The sequence below is a fragment of the Lynx canadensis genome, chromosome C1, assembly GCF_007474595.2.
Source record: "Lynx canadensis isolate LIC74 chromosome C1, mLynCan4.pri.v2, whole genome shotgun sequence".
In the NCBI taxonomy this organism is placed as follows: Eukaryota; Metazoa; Chordata; class Mammalia; order Carnivora; family Felidae; genus Lynx; species Lynx canadensis.
The window spans coordinates 162915926-162940731 of NC_044310.1; the positions used below are offsets into that span (position 1 = coordinate 162915926).

General features: G+C 35.8%; 1 protein-coding gene across 9 annotated transcripts in view; it reads right to left on the reverse strand.

The window, feature by feature from the left end:
• Positions 1 to 592: 592 nt before the first annotated feature.
• ATF2 (activating transcription factor 2) overlaps positions 593 to 24806 on the reverse strand; it is an 81498-nt gene continuing 57284 nt past the window's right edge. For 7 of the 9 annotated variants that reach the window (XM_030323882.2, XM_032594441.1, XM_030323883.1 and 4 more), the window contains 4 exons: positions 20473 to 20622; positions 16085 to 16291; positions 7992 to 8097; positions 593 to 3166 (listed from right to left, as the gene is read on the reverse strand). In XM_030323882.2, the coding sequence (XP_030179742.1) occupies positions 2940 to 3166; positions 7992 to 8097; positions 16085 to 16291; positions 20473 to 20622 (690 nt within the window). In that variant the 3' untranslated portion in view covers positions 593 to 2939. Of the gene's footprint in view, positions 3167 to 7991; positions 8098 to 13894; positions 13972 to 15301; positions 15652 to 16084; positions 16292 to 20472; positions 20623 to 24806 lie in introns of those variants that run through there. The other 2 variants (XR_003970651.1, XR_003970650.1) reach the window with 2 other exon arrangements.

A 24806-nucleotide genomic window follows, 5' to 3' on the forward strand; every position in this document is an offset into this window, starting at 1 on the left:
ACAGGGGGAGAAGTGGTTGAATTCTGGATTGTTCTGATGGTAAATCCAACAGCATTTCCTGATAGTTTGGAGGTGGGAAGAGAGAAATCAAAGACACCACCACCGTTGTCCTGGCTTAAGCAACTGGAAGAAGGGAGCTGTCATCAAGTGTCTTTTGAAAGACTGCTGGAGAACCACACTTGACGGGAAGGTGGGGGGGGGGTGCTAAGGAGTCAGTGCTGGACGTGTTACACTTGTAACTGAACTATAATGGTTGGCACATAACGTTGGATGTGTTACGTTTAAGATGTTTTGTCAGGCAGTTGCCAAGAGATGCCAGAGGCGGGCGGACTGGTGTATGGGTGTCGTTGAGAGAATGTTCGTGGCTGGGGACAAAAGTTAAAAGTTCAGTGTATCTGGCTGGGGCTTAATGAATCCAGAGAAGGACAAGGCCTGAGCACCCTGCAGTTGAAACGTCTTTAAGGAGGACTGAATTTTATCACAGAAATAGAAAGACTATCCGGTTCTTCTCAGGTAACAAACATCCTGAAGGGGGCGGAAAGCATATTATCAAGTGCTGTTACTTTACGAAAGAGAGGTAAGGACAAGCAAATTATGAACATAATTTAAAGATAGAATTTATTCTCTGATGGTTTACTCATGCAAACTGCACATAAAAGAAAGTAGTACAGTTTGTGTAACATTGCAAATGTAAGGACTCAAAATGCTAGGTACAGAAGTAGTGCGACATCCTGAAAGTCAAAATGGAATTTGTGTTTATACAACTAAGAATGATTTTCATTTGCTGAGCACAGACTGATTTACAATGAAAGTTTTGCTAACCTTGGTAAGTTCATTAACCGTTTACATGACTTCTTACATCTATGTAGTTTTATTTTACAGTTGCAAGAATTCCTGTTACCAAAAACTTTAACTTGCATAAATAATAAAATGAAAGAAAAATGTACTGAAGGACTTAGGAGAGTGAAAAGTTGAGGCTTTTCCTAACCCATCCAAACTTACAATAAAAAACTGCCTTCTTGCAGAATTCATATTTTGTGCCTTTGAGATCAACTCCTTAGCATAACTATGAGAAAATCATGATCAGAAATTCATTGCTTTAAATTACAAAATCAGTTAAAAATAAAAAAAAATTTAGAAGTAGAATTATCAACTAAAAACGCTCACTCTTGATAAGCCAAACAATAAAAATCCTATTATCTTCATACTTAAAAGTCCTGAAATGTCATTTGTATAATTTGAATGTTTCCCAGTTTGGAACTTAGGCAGGTGGGATAGTTCCTTGAATTACCAAGGAGATTCGACATAGGTTTTTAAAAGGTCAGTCTCGTTAGGAGATGGCACCGAGACATTCGTAAATAGTGTAGTATAGATGCAGAACAGACTACACAGCTTATTATAAATGTGTTACAGATATTTACATAATGGAATCCTGCTTGAATGCCAGAAGTTGCTACTGGGTAGGACTCGTAACTATTTTACAAAGTTTTCTTACACACGTCTACTACTTTATTTTTCACAATTTAGTCTATTTTAAAATATTGTACTGTATCTTGAACATAACTGGAGAATAAAAATAGATAATGGCACATTAGAAAACTCAGTATCCCACGGATGATTGGATAATGAGAAAAGTGTACCTACAATCATCTCCTCAGAAACAAACTACATCATGGAATGTTAGTTATCCAAGCCTGCACAGTAATGACATTTTAAATTGCAATCATCTATCGGCCAGCATCACACCGAAGGCATCGTTAAACATTCAAGCAAAGACTGCTGGCATAAACTATTGAAAGAAACATACACACATAACACACATACACACACACACACACTCTCTCTCTCTCTCACACACACACACACACACTCTTGCTTCCCACATTATAATTACAATGTTCTAAAGATAGATACTGATTTTTTTTCCCACGAGAAACATTATCAAAATTTGCTACTAAAAGATGACAGTGCTTTCACAAGAATAAGTACAAGTTAGCTTGCAAGTACAAGACAATGGGGGCAAACAGCCTTAAATTTTCTAAGTAATTTTTAGGCTTTTTCTGGCAACCACACCATACTTGATTATGCATAAACTTCTCAGTTTGTAACCTGAAATCTGCAAAAAAACCCAAAACCTAATTTCAAAAAATTATTAGCTATCTGATAACCCTGTATCATAGATGATATAATTTCATGTTTTATTAGCCTCAAAACATAGGATTTAAAATACTGAATTTAAGACTTGAAAAATAGTCCTTTTGAAATGTTGGAGGATTCCAAAATTCCTGTCTACTTAAAATCTTAAAGAAAACGCACGACGGATGACCTTGATTTAGTTTGAGGGTGCATAAAAGCACTGTATGTCTTTTACCACGTTTCACTCACTTAAAAAGTGTTCTCTAATGTTCTTCCTTTTGCATAATGTGCAAAATAAAAGGCAAAAAGATTAAAAGCAAATTTCTATCTTTCTCTTGCTAGTGCTTTATGACCTTGTTAACATTACAAAGTCAACAGGGACGATGCAGAACTTTGGTATAAATGATATGACAATACTACCATCACAGTTGAGGGTAAGAGGTGGTCAAAAGAAATGGAAGTGGGAAGAGACTCAGTAACACCCCCATTTATTAAAACACCACCAAATTAAAAGTGAAATAAACCACAATGAATTATAATACAATTTACACATTGAGCACAGAAAATTAATAAATCTAACAATATTTATAAAAAAAGCAAAATCAGTCTTTTTCCAGAGACTAAAAACTGTTGTTCAGGCTGATCATCAACTGCCGCTACACCAACTTTAGAGCCAAATTTAATTTCAAGTAAAAAAAAAAATTTACAACCACAGATTTCGCATCAACGGAAACCGGTCTTTCCTTGATTTCCCTTTGAAGTCACTAATGAGTATCTAAAACTGCCGCACCGCAGGTTTTTAATCAACTTCCTGAGGGCTGTGACTGGGAGGCAGGAGCCATAACAATCTGCGACAGCGCGGGCTCTGTACTCTGGTCCGCCATCTGTGTGAGGACTGAGGTGGCCACAGCTTCGGCCTTGGAGGTTGAACTGACTCCATTGGATGTGCTGACAGAACTATGCTGTATAGCTTCAGGGTGCGGGCTGCTTGGCACGGACAGGTCTTCTGAACTATCGTCTTTATCAGCAGCTGAGCGGAAAAAAGAAGAATCACGGTTTCTTAAAAACAGCTGTAAGAATGTATCAGTAGGTTGTCAACACACAAGAGTAAAGAGTCAGGGTTTGACAAAAGCGGTTATTTAGATACGATGGGATGACTGGAACTGAGCAAACCAAAAGGTGGCTTTCCGATTTTACTTGCAGCAGCTCAAATGAAGGCCTCGCCATGCACACGGAAGCATCTGCGTGCCCAGCTCACAGAACCGAGCCGAGGACGTGTTTGCTCAACAGTGTTAAGAAAAGTCAGGCAGGAATTTGGGAGACAGACTCTTACAGATATAATCAGACCCTTACCAAGTAACGACAATTTAACACAACCGGTCTGTTTGCCTACATGCCATTCTTATTAAAAGATAAGAAAATTTATACCCACACGCATAAACAAAATGAATTCTTCCATACAAATTGCATTTTCAAATTACTCCCTCTGCATTCTCTAGAACTATATTTATTCTGGCTGACTTTCCATCGATGGCAGCAATGGGTGATTACAACACCTGACTCTAATGATGCATACACATGAGAATGAGCAATATTTAGAATCTAAATGCCACCAGCTGTTAGAGCTGCACGAATTAATTGGGATTCAAATAAAAAATTATATAAAACTCTAGAAACTACAATGGAAGATACTCAGAAAGAGGCATTCTGTGTACTTGTGAAAATCTACCAACTTTTAGGACGGAACAATGCATCTCCTACATCTTTCTCATTTTAACAGGATCAAATCCAGTAATTTCATTTAGTGAAAACTCTGATACGCACACCACACCGGTAGTTACAGTGTACGTAACTTATAGAATGATAACATGGACCAATGATAACTGTGAACCTAGCCCCCAGCTTAAGAGAACACCGCCAATAACAATGATGCTTCCTGGAGGCTCTTCTCCTCATCAAAGGTAATCACTGTTCTGATAGCTCTTTAACCATTACCTTGTTTTTTGTTCGAAGTTTTACCAAATAGGTATGCATCCCTAGAAAGTAGCATTTAACTTTTGAACATTCTGAAAATTGTATCATACTGGATGTATTCTTTTGTACTTTTTTTTTTTATAGAGTTTATTTATTTTGAGAGACACAGAGCTGAGGTGGAGCAGAGAGAGGGAGAGAGAGAATCTCATGCAGGCTCTGCACTGTCAGTGAACAGCCCAATGTGGGGCTCGATCTCACAAACTGTGAGATCATGACCTGAGCCAAAACCAAGAGTCAGACGTCTAACCAACTGAGCCACCCAGAAACCCCTCGTTTTCTTTTCATTTGGCTTTAAAATAATTTTTATTTAGTGCTTAAAGGTAACAAGCGGGCTGTCAAATCTGACAATGCAGACTGGCCTGCTTACTGGTGGCCAGGTGCCTATTCTGAAAGTCCATTATTAAAAGACTGTGGACGCTATGAAGCAGGACTTATTCCATGATTTGTGATGCAGGAGATGGAGGAGGAGAAACCTGGCCAGCTTGATTTTAGTTCACATAAAACCCATTTTGAGAGTTTTCTGAAATATAGGACTTAAAGAATTTTGACAAGTTTGCCTCAAATCCATGCATTTTCTGGAAAGCAGTTTTTAAAAATATATTAATTAGAATCCCCTCTTCTCTATAAATCTGCTACCAATGCAAAATCACCCCTCAAGATATGATAAAAAAATCACAATAAACCTTTTAAAATTATATAAAGTAGAAAGGATCCTTTTTGGATGAGGCAATAACAAATGTTATAAAATATTTCTAATTCAGTTACATAGCCAACAGAACAGTTACGTGTTCAAGAAACCCAAACCCTGGCAATGGCACTCAAACTGACAAGAGTACAGTCCCCTTTACGTCTCTTCTTCAATATGAAAACAAACGGACCTTCCTCTCAATGTTAAGTTCTAGGGATACACCAGCTTTCAAAAACCAAGAGGCGAAGGTGCCTGGGTGGCTCAGTCAGTAGTGTCCAGCTCTTGATTTCTGCTCAGGTCACGATCTCACAGTTGAGCTGAGCGTGGAGCCTGCTTAAGACTCTCTCTCCCTGCCCCTCCATACCCACTCCTCTCTCTCTCAAAATAAAAAATTTAAAAATAAAGAGGCTGATCTATGATGAGAGGTCTAAGGAAATGTAAATACAGAGTACAGGCAATGACAACATAAAACAGTAAATTTTAAAGACAAGTGCTAATCTCCAGACTTTCAGAATTAGGCAAAGCAAATCTTTAGGCTATACAAAGTACCAGGTACCGATTTATAAATGGCGTAATTATACATTTTATATGTAAAATACTTTTATAAAGGGATATACCTGCACCTATGTCCACTTCTGGAAGGTGAGGAGAGAAAAATCACCAACATAACCCTAAGCACTAGAAAGAGAAGAGTTCTTACTGCACTCACAGAGCCCTTTTCAGCCCTACTTAAAAGCTACTAAAAAACCCCCAAGTGTTTGACAATTCACGCTCTGAAGATTTCTACCTATGTTCATACATATATTTTCATTAATGAAAATATAAGCTCTCAATTACATCTAGGGCCCAAAGAAGGTTTCCTTCGCACTTAAGATTACAGAAGCAAGTATAATACAATTTTAATTATGCTCCAAAATTTAGAAAATAGGAATCAATGGTAATAAGATCACTCTTGTGCTTTATTTTTCATAGAATCCAAACATCAAAAATATATTCCTATTTTCATTCATGTTTTATACTGTTTAAGGTGACCAACTGTCATGGTTTTCCCATGCCTGAGGGGTTTCATCCTAGGATGCACGGACTTTGACAATTAGAAGTGAGACCGTATGGTGGTGTGCTTTTATACTGTCACCTTTATCTGAAAGATTTTTGTAATATTCATTAGTTTCTATTAAACCTTGACTTCACAGATGTTTTGAAAGTCTTAACTACTATTACAGTTCACCATCAGCAATAGCTGTGTGCTAAGACATGCATAGTGTTCAGTATTTGTGAACTTCCCCACATTTTCTCCAAGATGTTAAGTACTCACTTACTCAATCCATCTGCCTTGACTACTAAACAAAAGTCAGATTTTCTGCTTCAAACTTGAAAACAGAAATTACTTTACAATTTCTACAAAATCCAATTATCTCCCAAGAGCTAAAGAGAACTAATTTTATACTAAAACCGTATTTTACTTCCATTTGATTATCTAGAGGACTAGGTAGGAAAAAGGCAGGAATAGTTCCAAACGTCCAAAATGTGTTATTCATTTCCTGCAGTCTATTCAACCTAGCATAATATGTATTTCCTAAAAATTTATTAATCTAGACTTTCAGTTTATTTAAGGGTATGGCACATAAACCCACACATTTATACCTTAAAAATATCTTTATAAATTGTTGCTTAAAATGAAAAATTGGCTTGCCTTTGCTGTGCACATGCTACCTTGATAAGAGATAAAACTGATGGGATTAAAAAATTGCAGATGAGATAAATTTTTAGTTGGATGCAACGGAAGAATTCATTTTCCTTCTAATTTTATAGAATCATTTGTATATTCTTTTTGAACTATCAAAATTCAAGAGCGCTCTCTTGTTAAGAAAATCATAGATGCATAATGCTGAACTCAGTAGCTTCTATCAGAAATTATGTTGTTAAGTCAGATGGGAGCCATAATGGCCTCATCCCTGCAGCAATCATTGTTAATACAAACCCCAAACATATTTCTATATGGTTCCAATTTACTCCACAATGTGTTTCACCATCCTGTGAAAATGACTAGATATCAAAGGACTGAGATTTATTTGCTCAAAACTGACAAAAATCAATGTTCTAAATATATATGGCAATAGAGAGTTGCTAAATCTACTGAATCTTTTAAATTAAAAAATATTGCCCATTCTGATGAAACTGCTTACAATGACTACAAGTAAAGATGGTGGCCATTAAGTTTTATCGTGAGCACCTGAGGAACTGTTTGCATCCAATACAAAATGTTTCTTTCTTTTGAATTACTGACACTGGCAAATTAAAATGAAGTGGATACATATGGTTGAAACAATCTTCACATTTACAAATATCCTGAAATATCACTAAATCATAAAAACAAAAGCTGTGGGTTATATATTATGAATGTTGCCTAATGCCTTCCCAGCTCTGTTACTTGTTACAAATTTGTGTACGATGGACAAAATTGGCCATTTATTCAAGAGTAACAGCTGGCTCCAATATTGTGCATCTTATCAAAAAAGAAGGACATTACAAGAAAGAAAAAGCACAATTAACCTCTAAAATGCTGAAAAACAGAAGAATCTCATTTTGGGGAAAACATGTAAAAGGAAACTTAGAAGCAGATAATGGAAGTAGTGTTCTGTAGCATTTTTATGACCAAAAGACTCAACATAAAGATTCACAACAATAAAAAAAACTGCACAATGCTGATATTTAAGAACAATAGGATCCGATACTGTAAATGGGTACTATATATTGTTAAACGAAGATAGTTAATTAAAAAAAAAATTACTCAATGGAGGCTGGAAAAGAAGCAGTGTTTCACTCTGTCGTTCTAAGACCAACCGTTACCCTGGGAAGATGAAATACCATCAGTACTTACAGTATATTTTGAATTATTAACCTGTTTTGTTGATGTATAGTAATCCCTCGAAAAAAGGCTAGAAACAGGAAAATTCAAAAACTCTAGATTCTACAAAGTATATTCCCCGTTCCATAATAACCCTGCAGAAGTTCTGATATTTAATATTAAGTATTAGAACTGCAGCCTCTGTCTTTTTAACTGTAGCGTGGTTCACTCTGGCAGTATTTCACCGACGCAGCCTAAGGCTATAGGTGATGGCACATTACTCACTATGATAGCCAGATTTCTTCTGCATGGCGGTTACAGGGCAATCTTTATGAGCCAGAAGAAGCTGTTTCAGCTGTGCCACTTCATTTCTCAGCAGGGTGACTTCACTCTAGAGAAGAAACAACTTATGTACCTTAACAGCATCAGACTAAACGTTTCTTACTGCTGATAACAAGTGAAAATTAAGGGTATTGGATATCTTTAACAGAGTATCAAGGAATAAACAAAACACACTGCTCGAGCAGGTTTAATCAGTACACATCAGTTTTTGTATTTTAGCATTTGTACAAAGACTGCAACTTCTATAAAAATTTAAATGAGGTAACAACATGACTGGATAACATATTTCAAAGTTTTTATGTTACCATTTGCCTTGGGACTGCTTATATATTACAGGTTACCTGCAGAAGGTATTTTTTAGTTATGTTGCATGCTCTTTTGATTATCTGAAAAATTAGAAACATCAAGGGAGTCAGAATGAATGTTCACTGTCTCTGTTCACTTGAAAGTGAAAAATTTATCCTGGAAACTCAATTAAGCAAGTTTCTGGTTTTCTGGAAACTATGAAAGCCTCCACAGAAGAAACCACAATAATCAAAGAATCATGGATACCTAAAATGCAACAAAGTACTGTGTTGGACACGGAACCAATGATAGTAGATATAATATCTAGATGACTTAGTTGCCCTTGATCTAGGTAATCTGTACACATCAAAATTTAAATCCGATAAATTAATGGTGATTTGTCCTAGTCCTTATTTAAAAATGAGCACTTCACAGCCTTTGTTTTGGAGGCGTTAATCTGGTAGATTCTATATTAAAAAGTTCCAAATTAAGGGAGTCCATTTAATTCCCTTGGGTCACCCCCAAATATTAAAGATGCAGAAGTTAGTGATAATTACCAATACTCCAGAGTGAGTCATAATATGAATTTAATAAAATGGCAGGAAAACTCTTAATTTACAAACACATCTACTTATTTGGACTTACATTACCCTTAAGTAACCCGAAATTAAATAAAGAAATATAACAAGCATGTGTACGTAAAAGCTCAGGAACTTTGTTTTCCACCCCTTGGTCTCTTAACCAGGAAGCTGAATGTAGAATTATTTAGAAGATTAGACTCATTAGATCCTATTAACTGATCAATGACAGAAATACAAAAATCCAAAGAATGAAACTTAAGCAAGTCTCTTGGGCCAAATAGTTTCTCGCACCCCCACAACAACAAATTGCAACAATGCATTAAAGCACAGAACAAAAATTGATGCTCACAATAACTCGGAACATTAAAAGGCTAAATTGTGTTTAAAATATTGTATTTGAGACAAGAATGGGTGTATGGTGATGAAAATATAAGAGGGAAATTTTTAGTTTCACTTAAAAAAATAAGCTGCTTATTAGAAAACTCATTTCTCTGTAATACTGCAGTCATCAGTGTCAATACTATAAATTATAGCTCTTTATTAATGACACCAAGCACGAGAAACCACGTTATGAAGAACCTAATATATATTATCCAAAATTCCTCCCTCCCTGCTGCATCAGCTTGATTTTGAGATCCATGTCTAGTAAGTTTCTCTCATTAATTTCTGTAATATGAAATAGGGTTGGACATGTATTTTTAGCCCAGAATATATAGTATAATCTTATAATAATCTCTTATAATCTCTTATAATCTGGTACCTGTGACCACCCTTTCACATTAGTTTGAACCTATGAAAAAAAATACTTAATTGTTCTGAACTACACAAACTGAAGTTCTTGTGAATACACACAATTTTCTCTACCTAGAAAAGCTTTCCTCTCCTTCTTCTCATCTTGCTAATTTTTTCACTCATCTTTAAGAGTCCACTCAGTATAAATTTGGATAGGAAAATAAGTTAGGAGTCCGTTTCTGTGTTCCCAGAGCCATATATACATATGTGTGCGCATTTACGTAGTATTCACCACACCAGGATTGTTAATTTTTGGTTTACTTGTTCATCACCTCTGCCAGATTGGGATTATCTGGCTCTCTGTATCCCCAGAGTACAGCACACAGCCTAGTACGGAGTACTATTTAGTACTATTCTAGAGAGAACCACGGTAATTCTATGTCCAGGGGAGGGTTAAAAAATACCAAAGAAGGTGAAATGAAATTGCTTAAATAATATAAAGTTGGTCAGAGGTCCCGATTTCCTTATTTATGCCCACAACCTCACCAACACAGCTACACTGTTAATTTTTCTCAGACATAAAATGAAAATTGGCATATTTTACAGTATCATCTCACAGAATTTAAAAAATCACAAATGCTCTCTCTCCTAAATATTCTATATAGACATTCATCATAAACCATGTTATGATTTTTTTTTTTTTTTTAGTCAAAGTAAAACATTTTTGGTAAGATAAGACAGATGCTGAAAAAAAACTGTTATTCTGGTCTAAAAGTAAATTACTTTGGCATTGTCTGTACCATTGCTTCATTCCATCTGTAGCTACTCAAAGGTTAATTACATACTAATGAACAATTCTTTTTTAGTTTATATGAGTAATCTATTAAAGGTTTTCATTGATCACTGGCTATAGATTGAGGACCAAGTATTCCATAAATTTATGATCTTTGGCTTTTCAGTTTAGACACTACCCCTCCAAATTAAATAAGGGAGTTTCTCATTGCTAAAGGTATGATTTTCCTCATGTTTAGTCTTCACAAAAATCAATGATTAAGTATCAAGATTCCCCTCACACAGTTCCAAGGACTGTCATGGATGCAAAAGCTTACACTTGAGAATGAAATACTTAACTTATGTCTATGACGATAGAAGAAAAAAAAAAGTATTTTGGAAATACTTTGTGAAATGAATGGGAATGACCCTTTTCTCATTCTCCTTAGTCTCATACTTTGTTTCATGTCAGTCTCCTCTGATAGACCACAAATTCTGTAAGTGCAAGGACAATGTCTTTTTCACTGTTGTATCTCCTGTGTCTAATAACATGCTCTGCACACAATAGATGCTTAACGACAGAATGAATAATAAATAACTAGCATTTGCATAGTGTCGTTATAATAGACTTCTCTGTACTCTCTCTCTCATTTGATCTTCATAATAGTACTTATTCTAGGAGTATGACAGATGGGGAAGTAAAGGCTCAAAGATTTTTAGCAAGGCCTACTAAAACGAAGAACCAGGTCTCAGGCTCCTAGTAAAATGCATGAAGTAGAGGTGGTATCACTATCACCCTTTCCCCCTCTACAGCGTAATTTAAACACTCAGGGGAAAAGAAGGAAGGCGGTGATAGCACACAATACTTCCCCACCACACCCCCACCTTGGAATTAAAACAAACAGGTATAGTATTTTCCAACTGTCACTATTCTTTCCTATTTCAAGGGATAAATACTGAAATAAAATATTGTTTAGGTGTCAGAAATAAAAGATTTGATTCTATTCCCTTTTAAGTCAACAAAGCAGTAACAAAACCTTTTCCGTGTCATCATTAACTTATGAGTGAAGTCTTCCAAGTACCCAGCTATGAAACAATGCTTCCATTTTTAAAAAAACTTACTAAGCTTCTACTCCACACACATTTTGCAACACTTAAGTTTCAAAAGCAAAATCCACGACAAAAACTCCCAAGTTTTATATCAGAGTAACTGTTAAGGAGCTACGGTGAGTAAAGAATCTGTCTTTGTCCACAAAGGAAACAGGGTGAAATTGTAAACTGACAACAAAATTTCAAAATGAGTATAACTGAAAAGCAAAGTCATGAAGAGGTAGAAACTCTTTCAAGTAAAAGACCACAAAAATCACATATTACCTTTAAAAATATAATAATTTATAACCAACAGTATCCAAGTTTTGGTCTAGATTACCATGTCTCCAATTCAACTTCATGATATTGCCTTTTAGCAGCAATTTTAGAAGGCTAAAATATTAAATTCAGTGAGTGGGGCAAGAAGATTGAATAATTAACATGTTCTTTAAAACCTAATATGTATTTGGTAAAAATATGAACAGTCACACCTCAACACTCATTAAAATTTATTTATAATATATAAGTAACCATGGGTCATTACTGCCCACTATACTGATCAGCTATGCCTGTATGTCACGTGAAGGATTAAGGAAATGTAGAATTGATGGAATGTTTTCACATAGTTTAATTATTTCTCTGACATTCAATTTTCTTTACAAGTCATTCTGTTCTTCACAGTTAACAGTTTTGCTGTTGTGAGACAAAGTTTTCCTCCCTGAATCCAGGTTAACTCTTTATATTCTGAAAATCAGAATCTGTCACTTTTTAGAACTGCTATTTCATTTGATAACTAAAAAACAATGAATAAAAACCATATAGCCGCTTGAAACAATTACTGAAGCCTACTCTATTCCCAAATCGTTCATGCTTCTCAACAGCCTTTTCCCCACTGTTACATCCTGGTGCAGATCATTCTTAAAATTCCACTTATATTTAGGGATTCATTCCTATAGTGATTTCCATATCTACACATTTATTCATCTAACTATAAACTTTTTATTAATGAAAAAGTTATGCTCCAACTATTTTTTAAGTAATTTAGTGAGGTGACATTCCATGAGCTAGAATTAACCATTTTTTAAAAATGTTATTAATTATTTTGAGAGAGAGGGAAACAGAACATCAGCGGGGGAGCAGCAGAGAGAGAGAGGGAGACACAGAATCCGAAGCAGGTTCCAGGCTCTGAGCTGTCAGCACAGAGCCCGAAGCAGGGCTTGAACCCACAATCTGCAAGATCACGACCTGAGTCGAAGTCAGACACTAAACCGACTGAGCCACCCAGGCACCCCTAGAATTAACCATTTTGAAGTGAACAATTCAGGGCGCCTGGGTGGCTCAGTTGGTTAAGCATCCGACTCTTGATTTCAGCTCAGGTCATGATCTCATGGTTTGTGAGATCAAGCCCTACATGGGGCTCTACTGTCAGGAATCCCTGCTTGGGATTCTCTCTCCTCTCGCTCTGCTTCGCTCACATGTGCACTCTCTGTCAAAATAAACAAACAACAACAACAAAAATAAAGTGAACAATTCAGTGGTGTTCAGTACGTTTACAATGCTGTGCAGCCACCTCTCCCAATCTGGTGATAAAACACTTCTGTCACTCCAAAGTAAAACTCCTTACCCATTAACCAGTTTCTCCCTATTTCCTCCTCCCCATGTCACTGGTAACCACCAATCTGCATTTGTCTCTATGGATTTCTCTCCTCTAAATATTTCATACAAACGGAGTCACACATGACTTTGTTTCTGGCTTCTTTCACTTAAGCATGTTTTGAGGTTCATACACATTCTGTACTCTCACTCCTTTTTATGGCTGAATAATATTCTGTGCATATATAACATAACCAGTCCATTCATCCACCGATGGACATTAGGGCTGTTTGCGGCAACTTTCTTTTTACCCCTAATAATATATTACAGATTATTTCCCAGGTTGATACATACATACGAACTTCATTCTTAAGCATTTTAAAAAACATCCCTGATAACACATCATTTCACCTATCTTCACATTCTGATATGCATTTCTAAAACTAAGAACACTTTCTTATCTAACCATGAAGCCATCATCACTTAGTTTTTAATGATTAAACATACGGAGTTTACTTTTCTGTTTGTAATCTGAAGTATTAACTAACGTCCTATTAAACTGTAGCGGTTAATTTAGGAATTTCTTTAATTTGACTTCAATTTAAAAGATTCATGCTTTCAAAATGATACGTTTGTTAACTTTTACTGAGGTGATAAATCTTGCCTTTATTCCTCCAATCAAGAAATTTCTACCCAGATTAGGAAAACATAAAATATATTTTAAGATAATGACATTTAATCATAGTTTGTATGGTGGAAAAAAAACATGAGATGAATGAAGTAAGGATTACATACATTTGTCTCGAATGTTGAATTTTCCAAGGTTTTCTGAAATAACAAAGCACTGTTGCTATTGATAATGGTGACCAGTGCTGCAATACAATTAAGGGAATAGCAATGATTCATTAAAGCTGTTAGTACTACCATACCTTGGGTCACAGCAGAAAACTGGCCCAATCTGAAGTCCAAGAATAGCCTGTAGATACCATATATTTCTATCCCACTTTAAAGTTTTCAAACATTTTTACTTCTTAAAAAGAATAAGCCAAATTAGGAAAATATTGACCAATTTAAGATTTAAAATTTATGTACTTAAAAATTCTTGCACTTATTCTAATTCAAATGATTTATGCAAAAAACCCTCAAGAGAAGTAGGATCAACAGGCATTATCTCTATTCTATGTGTAAGGCAATGGAGGCTAACAGAGAATAACATGCTTCATGTACAACTAAAAAACAGCCAAGTCATTTAGAAGAATAATCTTGTTAAGAACAGAAAGGAAACAGATACACCTAAATCATTTCGTTAATGTAACATATTTGAAACTTTAAATTAGTACCTATAATCTGTTTCATTTTATTTAAGAGGACAAAAAATCATAAAAATCATGTTTTTTTCCTAAAAAGTTATGAAAATAGTTTTAATATGATTTTTATTTTATGGAGAGAGAATCTTTAAGTTTATTTATTTTGAGAGACAAAGCATGTGTGGGGCAGGGTCAGAAAGGGAGAGAGAATCCTCAGCAGCGCAATCTCAGTGCAGACCCTGCCGGATCCCATGGTTTGTGAATTCATGACCTGAGCTGAAATCAAGGGTCAGGTGCTTAGCTGACTTGAGCCACCCAGGTGCCCCTAGAGGAAGGGATTAGGGGGAGAGGGGGAGGGGGGGAGGGAGAGGGAATGAATCTTAAGCATGCTCCATGCTTAGCACGGAGCCCAGCACAGGGCTCGCTCCCCATGACTCTGAGATCATGGCCTGGGCTGAAATCAAGAGTTGGATTGAAAATAGTTCTTGATTAAGAATTCACCAGATGATGATAATATATGTTTAAGATAACCTAGTATGTATTTAAAGTCTCTGTGATGTGGTAAATGTTTAGATTTTTTTCTAAATGGTTAAAATGGCTAAAAATAAATTTTTCAAGACAAATTTATTTGTTCTCGAGCTCATCCATCAATATCCAAAGCACAATAGAGAATTTTAAAAGATGACTGCTTCACATATGAAAAAATTTTTATAAAATTTACGTTAGGTTAAATACTTTGTCTGATATTAAAAACTTTTTCCGAAGTATTGAAACAGACATTAATACTGGTGACATCTTTAAAGATAGATTTAACAAGAGAGCAAGTCTCCCCATCAATTATGATTATACAGAAAGATTCGTTTTTAACTAGGAAAGGACAACTCAAAAGACTGACCGGTAACAAGTACAATTCACTGACATCAATTTTCTAGTTGATGCTCATCGTTTTCCCGGAGAATATTCACAACATTAAAACAAAAACAAAAGGAAGAAAGAAAAAAAGAGCATGAAGGAAATCGACTTGGTACCGACACCATCACTGTAAATCTTACCAAAGACTCAACAGGAAAGAGCTTTAAAACCTTTATATCCCATGAGGTTCCTAAGAAACCTGTCTGCAGTGAACTGGCAGGTAGAAATGATTTCTACTGCCACTGGCCATATTGTACCTGTTCTGTGGATAATCAGAGCCCTTCAGTTTCCAAGGCTGTCAATCTGACACCTTTTCCAAGCACTATATTCACTCTAAATAAACAAAACAAAATTTATAATTCAAAGAACAAAAGAAATTAAGAACAAAAATGCTACTAAAGCAACTTTACAGCTGTGATAGAAACCAAAAAATAAGAAAAATGAAATACCAGTGGTATTTTAAATTTCAAGGTTCTTTGTTTGAACTTTATACCACAACTTTATAAAGTTTAAGCAAGATAGTTTTGGTACTTTTGTATCACACAAGAACTTATATTTAACATTTCTTCATAGTGTCAGTGTTTAAAGTGTTATAACCCTTCATCTCAGTATTCAAATAGGTTTATAAAACTACGCTTTAACTACAGATTCCACACACACCCAATATTGTGTGCTAAAATGTCTGGATGGCTAAGTGGAAAAAACAGGGAAGAGCTAAGTTCACAATTACTAAAAATAAGACAACATTTACATATATGCACCTTACCTGCAGTTGACCATTTAATGAACTCAAGTCTTCTGCTTTCTTCTCTAAAGACTGAACCCAGACTTTCCTTTTTTGTCGGCATCTTGATGCTGCTGCTCTATTTCGCTCTAGAAATTTCCTCCTTTTTTCATCAGGATCTTCATTAGCTGCTCTTCTTCGACGACCGCTTGTATTTTGGGTCTGTGGAGTTGTGTGAGCTGGAGAAGCCTATAATAAACACAAATGGAAGCTTTTTATGTTTGTAGCAGTGAGCGAGAACATAGGCAGTAAAGGGTTGCTACTATATTTTCTAAGTCTCATTGTATATTATCAATATTTAGGGGTGACATGAAAATCACCCTGCAGTTTAACGAATTCCTTGAAATAAATAAGCCCTGCTAAAAAAATAAGATTCTCACTTTTTCACTACCATAGTGAATATATTTAAAGTTTGTATAACATTTTCATTTATACAGAAATAATGTAGAAAACTTGAAACCGTAATACAAATGAACACGTATAGATCTTGTGTTTTTCCAACTTTTTTTTTCAATATATGAAGTTTATTGTCAAATTGGTTTCCATACAACACCCAGTGCTCATCCCAAAAGGTGCCCTCCTCAATACCCATCACCCACCCCCCTCTCCCTCCCACCCCCCATCAACCCTCAGTTTGTTCTCAGTTTTTAAGAGTCTCTTATGCTTTGGCTCTCTCCCTCTCTAACCTCTTTTTTTTTTTTTCTTTTTTCCTTCCCCTCCCCCATGGGTTTCTGTTAAGTTTCTCAGGATCCACATAAGACTGAAAACATATGGTATCTGTCTTTCTCTGTATGGCTTATTTCACTTAGCATCACACTCTCCAGTTCCATCCACATTGCTACAAAGGGCCATATTTCATTCTTTCTCATTGCCACGTGGTACTTCATTGTGTGTATAAACCACAATTTCTTTATCCATTCATCAGCTGATGGACATTTAGGCTCTTTCCATAATTTGGCTACTGTTGAGAGTGCTGCTATGAACATTGGGGTACAAGTGCCCCTATGCATCAGCACTCCTCTATCCCTTGGGTAAATTCCTAGCAGTGCTATTGCTGGGTCATAGGGTAGGTCTATGTTTAATTTTTTGAGGAACCTCCACACTGTTTTCCAGACTGGCTGCACCAATGTGCATTCCCACCAACAGTGCAAGAGGGTTCCCGTTTCTCCACACCCTCTCCGGCATCTATAGTCTCCTCCAACTTTACTTTTTAACATCATGGTATTATACAATCCTTTGAAAAACTGTGAAGTACTAAAGGAAAAAATTTAATAACTTACTTAAATTCACTATGAAAAAACCGTTTTCTTACTATTTTTGAAGTAAAATTTTAAAAATAAAAAACAGTAAAATTTTCTTTTAAAAATTGGTTTCTCTAAAATTGAGGAGCAAAAGTACAGTAGTGTCCCTTATCAGTAGGGGATGTGTTCCAAGACTCCTGTGGATGCCTGAAGCCACGGAGAGTAGCAAACCCAATATATACTACGTTTTTTCCTATGAATATATACCTATTACAAGGTTTAATTTATAAATTAGGTATAGTGTGAGATCAAAAATAACTCATAATAAAACAGAACAATTATAACAATATACTGTAATAAAAGTTACGTGAATGTGGTCTCTCTTGCTTTTAAAATACTTGTACTATACTCACCCTTCTGGTGATGATACGAGATAAAACGTTTATGTGATGATGTGATGTAAGGTGGATGATAAAGACACTGTGGCATAGTGCTAGGCTACTAGTAATGAGCCTTCTAGCAATCTGTCAGGGAGGACCATCTTCTGAGCCATGGTTGACTATGCATAACTGAAAGCACGAAAGCTAAACTGTGGGACGAGGGAACTACTGGATATACATAGTTTGGTACACTCCGCTTTCCTTCAATTTGTGAAATTTAGGGTCAGGTTCACATGATTATTAATGTTCATCTTCCTGGTGGGCAGAATCTCACGGGAGTCTAAATTTTAATTTTAACTGGCTCCCCTTGCTCAACGGATCTGCCTAGTTATCTAAGATCAGCCAGGGGCAGAAATTTTCAGTCAGTCACTAGTGATACTGTCTAGTATCTGGGGCTATAGAACGATAAGCATTTCCAAGCCTTTCTTAAATCCCAAAATTGTGCCATGGAACACCTGAACTTGGGAGACAGGAAACAACGAACCCCTGGAAATAGCGCAAAGGAAATAGCACTTTGTGACTACAGGTATGTGACCCAAAGAAGCCTGAAAACAATCTTTTTTGCCTAATATGAATTACATTCCAAAATGGGGTGAATAAATAAAATTTCTATCTTCTAATCTACATAATAAGCAATAATCTTATATATAAGCTCAATCAAGGTAAGCTCTGCAGGGAAATCATCAAACTACTTCTCACTCGACAAACTCCAAAACCACAGGTTCTCATTTAATTTCTTTTCCAAATAACTAGCATTAAAAATTATGAGGGTAATTTAACTTATACTGTATTTTAATTGTAATAAAGATTAAGTATTAAATTAGATCATTTATTTTACGTACATAATTGCAAGTTAATCTTTTAGAAAAATATTCTATGCTGGTTTCAAGAATGGCAACCTTGAAACATTTTCTTGTCTTCATCCTCTTAACTTATTGATAATAGCAGGTTTTTTCTTTTACTCATTTGGCTGAATAGGAAAGAACAGGTTTGTTTGTTTTTTTTTAAATTTACAAGTCAGTTATTACAGCAAAGGCTAATCACAAGTATTATAAGCAGAAACTAAATACAGAGTTACATTTGTACATTTTTACACCTCACAATTTAAGGCTACTTAAAAGCATATATTCCTCCATCTCTCCTTTCTTTCAGTGATCCATTCATTACACATCATTAAAAAGAACACAGGAACTATCCTAGAAACTAGAAATACAATAGTAAACAAACATAAAGTCCTGCCTTATGAAGCTGTCATCCAATATGATATAAAGATACAAATAAAAATTAGATCCAGGGGAATAATGGTTAGCTTTATACAGAAATTATATAAAAATTTATATTTTCATAGTTATATAGAAGTTATATAGAAATTATTATATAGAAATTATATGTTCATTTCTTTTAAATAAACTTGGAGGATGTAAAAACCACACAGAGCTTGCAGACGATACAAAAAAACAGCCATGGGTGGATTTGGCCCATGAGTCCGTTTGCTAATGTCTGAATTATGACATTAAAACACATCCACTTATTTACCTTCTCTCTTGGCCCCTATGTTGTTTAGTCGATAACTACCATAACTACATTCCACTTTAAGTTTTGTAAAAATAAAATACAGTTATCTAAAAACTTATGCTTATGAGGCAATCTAGAACTTGCCATTTACCTGTTTAATAGCAAAGTTTTGCTTTTTAATGCTAATGCTAATACTGTTTAAGTATCTCTTAAGATAAAAGTTCTAAATAGAGTTCTGAAACATTTAACAGAAATAGTTACCCTTCCATGTAGAAATGCACTGTAGACATAACAGACCTATCAACCATCTGATAAGCAGTCACAAACTACAGATAAATGAAAAGGACCTCTGGTATAAACAGTGTCCATAAAGCATATATATCTGCTCCTTTGGTAATGTCTCTCACATTTTAATTCAAGAATCATTTGACTGGGGTGTCTGGGTGGCTCAGTCGGTAAAGTGTCCAACTTTGGCTCAGGTCATGATCTCAAACGGTTCGTGAATCCTAGCCCCACATCGGGCTCTCCGCTGTCAGCATGAAGAGCCCGCTTTGGATCCTTGGTCTCCCTTCCCTCTCTCTGCCCCTCCCCAGCTTGCTTGCACTGCGCTCTCTCTCTCAGAAATAAACAGAAACATTAAAAAAAAAAACCATTTGATATATGCCAGTAATCTCATAAATACAATCCACAAAAAATGAGTTAAAAAGCGTCAGTGGAGATTTGTGCTATGTCAGACCAACATACATAGACAAAAGCATTTACAGGGTGTCCTGAGCAGTAATAATTGCTCGACTATTTTAATTATTTACTTATTTATTTTTGGGTGTCAATACTTTTTGAGAGACAGCATGGGTGCAGAGGAAGGGCACAGGGATAAGGAGAGAGAGAATCTTAAGCAGGCTTCACACTCAGCGTGGAGCCTGATGCGGGGCTAGATCTCACAACTCTGAGGTCATGACCTGAACTGAAATCGAGTTGGACACTTAAATGACCGAGCTACCCTGGCACCCCTGGGTGTGAATACTTTTACACTGAACTACCTTTCCTAATGTTTTTGGTACCCTTTTGAAATATGACCAGAAGTAATTTTTTCAAAGTATATAGTCCTTTAAGTTACCCAGTATTTGTTTTTTAAAGGATAACAGAGTGTAGATTATAAAAACAACACACATACCGGAGTTTCTGTAGTGGATGTGGCTGGCTGTTGTAGGGACTGTGGTCGAGATTCCTCTGACTGAGTTCTAACCAATCCACTACCATGACCTTTGACAGTATCACCATTGGTAACTGGAGGATGTTGCTGGGTCAAAGCAGCTTTTAATCTCTGAAATGCAGACATCAATTAAAAAAAAAAAGTTCCCTGCTTTCCACTCAAGTCCAACTCTCAAAGTATTCTTTCGTTAACCAAAAAAAAGTATTTGTTAAGAAATGCATTTGGCTTTAAAATTAGTTTTATCATTACAAATAGTAAGACAAACACTCTGGAAAGCTTTCCTGAGTCTTTCTGAGTACTACTATAGGATTTAATACTTTGCTATCCTAATCAATTTTGAGGAAGGAGTGAAAAACACCGTTAACTGAAAATAACCAGTTCCGTTCAACTAACATAAATAACACAAGGTAATTATGTACACTGTCACCTATTTTCTTGCCCTTCATTCCTGAATCTCCATCTTTTTAGGCTCTCCTAGATTCTTAAACCTAAATCTCTTCCAAATTTGGGCCCACTTTGGACAACTGGGCTTATTTGGACAATGACCTGATGTTGCATTTTTTAGGCCACTATATTGACTGTCAGACTGAACCTCCTCCTAGAACCTACAGCTAGGTTTGCCTCCCGTAGGTCTTCCCTGTCTCCAGTAAGAAGGTTTAGTTTGAAGTCTATCCCCTCTACTATGTTCCATTTGCCATTTCACTGAATTGCATCTGACCCACTGCCAGGGTATGAGTAACCTAGTGTCAGAAGGAGGCCTTAGACACTTACGGCTACCTCTTAATAAAAACACAATCTGCATAAAACTTACTATTCTATCAGCAAAAGTGTATCACATGTGAATATCTTAGTTCCTCAAACAGTAAGCTCTTTCAAGAGCAGAGATTTCCTTACATTTCTTTGCATCCCTTTTAAGCGACTGGTACACGGATTTGCTACGTGGGTGAACAACAAATGTATTTGTTAACTGAGAGAAATTGGATTCTTTGGCAAAAATGGCACAAGCGATACCTGGGGTAGTTTTATTGTTAGAATCTGTAAATATGAAATAATTGGCACAAGATAATCATACCATAATATCTTAGCAATGAAAGGCACCTGAGAGACCTGGAATTATTATTGTTGATATTGTTCTCAGTAACAGTTGTAGTCCTTAAGCCCAAAATAAAGTTTCATTATCTGTGGGGGAAGGAGGCTACAAAATTGATATGAGAAATGTGTTGCAGTCTATCCAGTGCTTTCCAAACTTCCCAGAAGTCATAATTGGCTGGGTGCTAAAAACAGATTTGTACCCACCTTTCTCTCTCCCTTCCTTGCCGATGGCAGGGAGAAGTGGGAAAGAGAGAAGAGCTTTTGAAAAGCACCCAGGTGATTCTAGGACAACTGCTTTCATTTACTCCAATAAGAGCAACTTAGCAAATTATACAACTATCCCAAAATCTGTAGTTTGTTTTCATCTATGCATATCTACGATGCCATCTACAAATGATCCAGACCCCTGAAAAAACTGAAGCATATATGAAAAGGTCCACCAAAATTTCCCTTGAGGCAATAACTATACCTAGACAAGTGTTACTCGACATTTTCTCTCTACTGCTAATCACTGTAGATGCTGGGTATGATTTTAAAAATAAGCCAATAGTTTAAAAATAAAAGTTTACTGGGGTAGAAGTTATACATCGTAAAATGAAGTCTTTTTTGTGCATAGTCCTATGAGTTTTAACAAGCACATACAGTCGTGCAACCACCCCCTACCATCAGAATACAAAACAGTGCTATTATCCCCTCAAATTCCCTCATGCTCCATTCCTGTCACTCTTCCTCCCACCCCCAGTCCTTAGAAACCATTAATCTGTTTTCTGATCCCCAAAGTTTTGCCTTTTCCAGAATGTCATATAAATGGACTTATACAGTGTTACAGCCTTCTGAAATCTGGCGTCTTTCTTTTAGCATAATGTACTTGAGATCCATCCATGTTATCAGTATTTTTTCACTGAGTTTCTAACAGGACAGTGTCCCTATTTTACAGATTGGGAAACCAGAGATCATTTGCCCAAGGTCGTCTTAGTAGCTAAGACACATGAAATTGAGACACTCAACTGAAGGGATAGTATGGAAGTGGATGGATTAAACCAAAATGAGGTAAGTGATCAAAGGAGTAATTGGCTCCAACCAGTAGGACTACTTAGGATAAATGGTAAAGAACTCAAAGTAGAAAGGAGTTTGAAAGTATAGGTCAATATAAATAGAAGGAGGAAAATCTGGGGAGGTGGTCAGCCTACATAATTATATCTTTTAAAAACAGAAATGTTACACATCAAAATAAAAGAAATAGTACCTAGTCTATAGTGTTAGGTTAGGGCTTTCACTTCTAGATATAAAATGTACATAAATCTAGGTAGTGGTTGAGATGTGAAGCTTGGTAAATTATGTGTTGGTAAAACATTTTGAAGTCCTTAGGTAGAAAACATCATAGAACTGAAGAGCATTTAAAGTTTTATAGTGAAGAGCTTAACTCTTAGAATTAATGAAATACAGTAACTGCACATAGGGGAGTCTGAAGTACATAAACATCACTCTCTTGAATAATCTTTAGTAGGGCAAGTTACTACCTTATAGAGCACTTAAAAGCAGCATCAGTATTCATTCATTATCCTCTCTTGACTGCCCCAGTGTATACAGTACTCACCCAGTGAGGAAGCTCTAATGTTTGCTCCATGCTGTTACATTGATTACAATGGGTCTGACTTAGAAAGTGTGCCACTGGGTACAGAATTTAAGAAAAAGATTTTCAAGGGTTAACACTGCTCTGAGCTGCATGCATATATATATATATATATATATATATATATATATATATATTGTTGTAGTTGTTGTTGTTTTTAAACAGCAATAAAAATACTTGTGTGCTAAAAAAAAATTAGAATGGGTTAGGTGAAAAAAGTCACTAAACAGAATTCATAAAAATTTTATAAGGATTTTCTATAATCCACCCAAATATATTTGCTAGAGACATCTTAAATAATGACAAATAGTTTGGTTCAAAATTATTTATTTTAAAATAGAATTTTGGAACTAGCAGATATATTGATAATTAGTCCAATCACCAACTTACAGATAAAGGCCCAAAAAATGAAGTTACTTCCCAGAATCACAGTTAGTTAGAAGCAGAGTGACCAGAAATTCTGTTGACTCCTAATTCGTTGAACATATTTTAGACAAAAGTTTTGCCAAACTGGAGTTTTTGCCTGATATTAACTATTTTAGATATATTAGCAATCAAGAAGAGTATCAGACATTGGCCAGCTCATTTCTCTCCATATGGATATTTAATATAAGTAAATGAAAAGACTGAGTACTCAAAGAAATTCAGTAAGATCCATAAGGTCTGTATTCTCCAACATGTCCAATTAAAATAAAGCTTGAGCATAATTTTAAACTAGAGGCACTGTTTGAAAGAAAACTAAAATATCTTTATTACTCTATTTCCAAGCAGACTAGTGTTTTGGAATTAATTTTTAGCAACATAAAATTCAACTACTATATTGAAACTTTTTTTCTTAGATATAAAATGTGTCAATTAAAGGATGATTGGTTTGTTGTGCTGGCCAATACAACTTACTCATTGTAAGAGATAATCTCCTAAAAATAATTTGCTTTTCAAATTCTATGTTATATTTCACATTCCTGGAAACAAATTTTATCACATCTGTCAGAACTTAGTAGGAGCAAACTACTCCATCATAGTTCAAAGAAAAAACATAATGTTCTCTAGAAACAATTTATGAAAAAGTCAGATCCATATTTCATATGTGCCACAAAAGCTCATCAGAGTAATAACCCTCCTTCTCCTGGGTGTTATCCTACCATCTGCTGCTCTATTACTTATCTTTATTTTGCAACTAATTAACAGCATAATCTTCTAAATTCAGCAAGTTAATTATCATTATTGTGGTCTTTGCAGCATCATCAGTCCTCATGAAGTCTTGTCTCCCCACCCCCAGAGAACGTGTGAAAATGAAGTAGGTTGGGAGAGAGTCTGTTTCTTTGGAGTGGGCTCATTAGGTGTTTGCTGATTAGCTTGGCATGCAGAGGCAGGTCAGAAGAATTCTGCTGAACATGAGGTTCCATGCAGGGCCCAACTAAGTTAATGTAGGTTTCTGAACATTTGCCAAGATGCCCTCTGTCAGCTCTCGGTAGAAACCCCCTGCAGAAAACCTACTGGCTTCCCACCGTGTGCAAAGTTATTTCTCAGTTTGTCACACAACACTTCAAGGAAGGATTGTGAAGAATGC